This window comes from Pygoscelis adeliae, unplaced genomic scaffold (genome assembly GCF_000699105.1).
Source record: "Pygoscelis adeliae isolate BGI_AS28 unplaced genomic scaffold, ASM69910v1 Scaffold397, whole genome shotgun sequence".
NCBI lineage: Eukaryota > Metazoa > Chordata > Aves > Sphenisciformes > Spheniscidae > Pygoscelis > Pygoscelis adeliae.
Genome location: NW_008825212.1, coordinates 489,728 through 493,467, shown reverse-complemented (window position 1 = coordinate 493,467; position 3,740 = coordinate 489,728). Strand labels below are relative to the sequence as shown.

General features: G+C 46.9%; 1 protein-coding gene across 1 annotated transcript in view; it reads right to left on the bottom strand.

Annotated features, from left to right (window-relative positions):
- Window positions 1–3,740, bottom strand: part of RABL6 (RAB, member RAS oncogene family-like 6) — a 62,215-nt gene that overhangs the window by 16,273 nt on the left and 42,202 nt on the right. The window contains exons 9-10 of the mRNA XM_009329046.1: window positions 3,549–3,740; window positions 1,135–1,300 (exon numbers count right to left, since the gene is read on the bottom strand). The exon at window positions 3,549–3,740 is cut by the window's right edge and continues 158 nt beyond it. Of these exons, the coding sequence (XP_009327321.1) occupies window positions 1,135–1,300; window positions 3,549–3,740 (358 nt within the window). The remainder of the gene's footprint in view (window positions 1–1,134; window positions 1,301–3,548) is intronic.

Below are 3,740 nucleotides of genomic sequence, written 5' to 3'. Positions count from 1 at the left end.
ACATTGTCCATGTGGACAAAATCTGGCTCATGTCCAGCTTTTCATCCCCCAGTACCCCCAAGTCCTTCTCGGCAGGGCTGATCTCAATCCCTTCATCCCCCAGCCCGTATTGATACCAGGGGTTGCCCCAACCCAGGTGCAGGACCTTGCATTTGGCCTTGTTGAACCTCATGAGGTTCTCATGGGCCCACCTCTCCAGCTTGTCCAGGTCCCTCTGGATGGCATCCCGTCCCTCAGGAGTGTCAACAGCACCACTCAGCTTGGTGTCATCTGCAAATTTGCTGAGGGTGCACTCGATCCCACTGTCTATGTCATTGATGAAGATATTAAACAGTACCGGTCCCAATACGGACCCCTGAGGGACAGCACTTGTCACTGATGTCCCTCCAGACATTGAGCCGTTGACCACTACTCTCTGGATGTGACCATCCAGCCAATTCCTCATCCACCAAACAGTCCATCCATCAAATCTGTATCTCTCCAATTTAGAGAGAAAATGCTGGGAAGGAACATTAGAAATGGACAGAGAAAAAGAAAGGCACCCCCTAAAGACTTTTCTGGAATCTGGAGGCAAGCATGCAGTGACACTCCCAAAGGAGCATGACCATCCTTCCTTCCAGAATCCCATCAAGCCATGCAGTGCCCCCAAGTGTCCTCCAACAAACACAAACCCCTTTATAATGCCTCAGGCCACGAAGGAGTCTGGTCATGCATTGGGCCTCTGCAGCGGGTAAGTATTCATTAGGCAAAACATAATATCCCTGCAAAGTGCACTGTGTTCCAGAAGGAAAATATTTCAAATGTTTCAGCACATTTGTCCAGAAGAGAAATCCCTTCCTGACCCAAAACAACCCAGTGGTTTAACACAGCATGAAAGCAATACATCAAAACCAGGAAGGTAATAACTAGCTTTTACTGCTGTTCCTCATTCCCAGGGAGCAGTGTGTATCATTAAATGGGAGACAGTGAATGCTATGACTGACTATACAACAGCCAGAAAGGCTTAGGGGCAGCTAATTGCTCTGCAATCACTTTCTAAACAATTGCAACAGGTTAGCCAGGCCAAAGCCATCATTCAGACTGCACATCCAGATATATCCCTGTCTCACCCTCCCTCCATCCTCCTTTCCTTACCTTTCACTATCGACACGGTGTTTAGTCTGCAGTTTCCCTTTGTCCTTCTGTGGGGCTGGGTCTTCTAGAAAGCTGTGGTCCAGGCTGTCATCGGGAACAAAGTCCTCCACGCTCTGTACTTTTGCAGGGGCTTCAGGGTGGAGAGGAGGAGTGGCAGCAGCAGGATCTGCATTAGCAACAGTAGTTATAAAACCCAGGGTTCACCACAAGCAAGACAGAAATTTGCTTTTTACAGATCTATCCTGCCCAGGGCCTCTTCAGCACACAGACAGCAGCCACGAAGTAAGACCTCAGCTACACAGCAAGGGAAGAGGAAGGTTATGAACAGGATACTCAAACCAGTTCAGAATCTTGCGCGAAGGCTTTCACAGACCACACACGGCTGCTGTGGTTTAAGATGCACCAGGCTGATCCAGGCCCTTAAACAGTCTGAAAAACTCTCTAGCATGGTAGCTGACTCTGCTCTACAGTGAATGCTACGACTAGCTATACCACAGCCAGATTTTATACCCATGCTGTGTGCACCGCTCCTCTGTGATGTCCCTTCATTATTCTCTTACCTTTTCCAGACTGTTCAGTTCACCTGAACACCACTCACCTCCTCTTGCTTTTTCAACTGTAACTGTCAAAGGCAGGGTTTTTCACACTGTGCTTTTAGATGCCCTGTGTAACCAAAAGCTCAAGAGCTACTGCAAATAGAGACTCACTTTAATATAGCTTATTTGTAAAGACACCGTTACCCATCTTCAAGGTATCAGGATGAAATCTCATGAAATTAGCATAACCAAGAAGCCTAAAGCGATTAACCTTTTCAGAATTTGCAATATTCAACCTTTTTCTTCTGCCCAGACTGCACTTCATATCTAGGCTCTTTTCTTTTGGGTGAACAAGATTTTTGTATTTTTTTCTAGATTTTGCCCTACTAGTACAGCTTTCAGATCACTTTTGCATACAAATAACACTATTACTAACGCCATAGAGCAGCGTTGGTGTAAGAAAAAACCCAGCCAAAAGAATTGCTACTGCAAGACTTCAAGGGAAAGCTTAAATAGCAGCTCCCATAAAAAACAAGTATTACTTCGTAACAGTGATTTTTCAACTGCTTTCCAAATAGCTAGTCCCTAGGTATGTTCCAGTAGAGGTGCAGACCCTTGGCACGCTACGTAAACCTAGTAACACTGACAGACCAGCTTTTCCTAGCTGCCTTTTGCAACCCTCCTAAAAAGCACCCTTGAGATACCAGGACTGCAGGCCACAAGCCTAAAACATTTCTCAAGCTAAGTGATAGATTTTAAAAAACAAGAAGAAAAAGGAAAAAAACCCAAAACCTAAAGGTTGTAACACTGGTAGTAGACCACTTGTCTTTTTTCTACATATCAATATGACAAAGGTTTTTTTATTGACAAGGGATTTCTAACATTTGCTCCTCCATGTTTGTTTGTTTGTTTGTTTCTGGGTAGGAAGAGTCATAAACAAACTGAAACGGGTGTACTGTGTCATACCTGGTAACAGATTCAGGATGCAGAACATTGTGTGCAGATCTAAAATTGAAAGATTTCAACATCTGAAACTGCAAACCGTGTTCCCAGCACCACCTCCTTTCTTTCTGTGGGTGTCTCGAGAGTACTGTGAGCTCTAGGCATTGACAGTTTGAGAGGGAAGGTATTTCCAAAGGGTGATTCAAACCATGTCATGCTAATGATTTTTAGGCAGTGCCAGCTCTGCAGCTCCAGTTAGCTTCGCAAACAAAGCGAATGTGACAGGCAAATTAAAGTCCAGATCAGTAAAAGTACATGCAACAAAACCCTCGATGCTTCTGCCCTGCAACTTTGTCCGGCAGGGGTTTGGACCGAACGCTGCGCTACTCTGCTCCATTGTGTACTAGCGCTAAGGAAGAAGCCAAGGCAGGCTGCCCTCCTCCTCAGACCATCTCTGAAGGAGCATATTTCCCCGGAGGGGAATCCGCTGCAGAGCCTGGACTTACGTGATCATTTCTGGCTGAATAACCTTTAAAACCAGCACTCTGCTGTTCTCCGTTAACACACAGGAGCCCCTTTGAGCTGCCAGACTTTTGTGAAGATAGAGCTTCAAATAGCTTCTCTAACAATTTTTGTTGCTATTCAAGAGGCATATGTGCTCCTGGTAAGAAGCTGACAGTTATTTTATTAGTGTTCCCTGCATGTTCAGGTGGCTGGACACAGTCCCCATCCAAGCCCAGTACAGAGACAAACCAAAATGCCAATCAGGAGAAAAATAGAGAGTGACAGCGCAGCTCTCCTTGGACACACAATGCACACACTCGGGGCCTGTGGTCTTCAGATAACCTGTCTGCTCAGCCTCTCGCAGGGAAAAAATGAAACCAGAGAAATGCCTGCGGGTGACACCCTGCCTAGACACTGCACTCCAGCACCTACCTGGCTGGGGAGGAGAGGGGTCTGACGCAGGAGACGTCCCAAACAGACGTGAAATAATGCTGCGCTTCGGTGGCGGGACTGCAGCTGGAGGTGCTGGGGAGGATGTAGCTGGTGGAGGCGCGTGCGGCTGCTGGGCCTCGGGTGCAGGCACTGGTGAAAAAGATGGGGGGGGTTCAGGAGAGATGGCGGAGC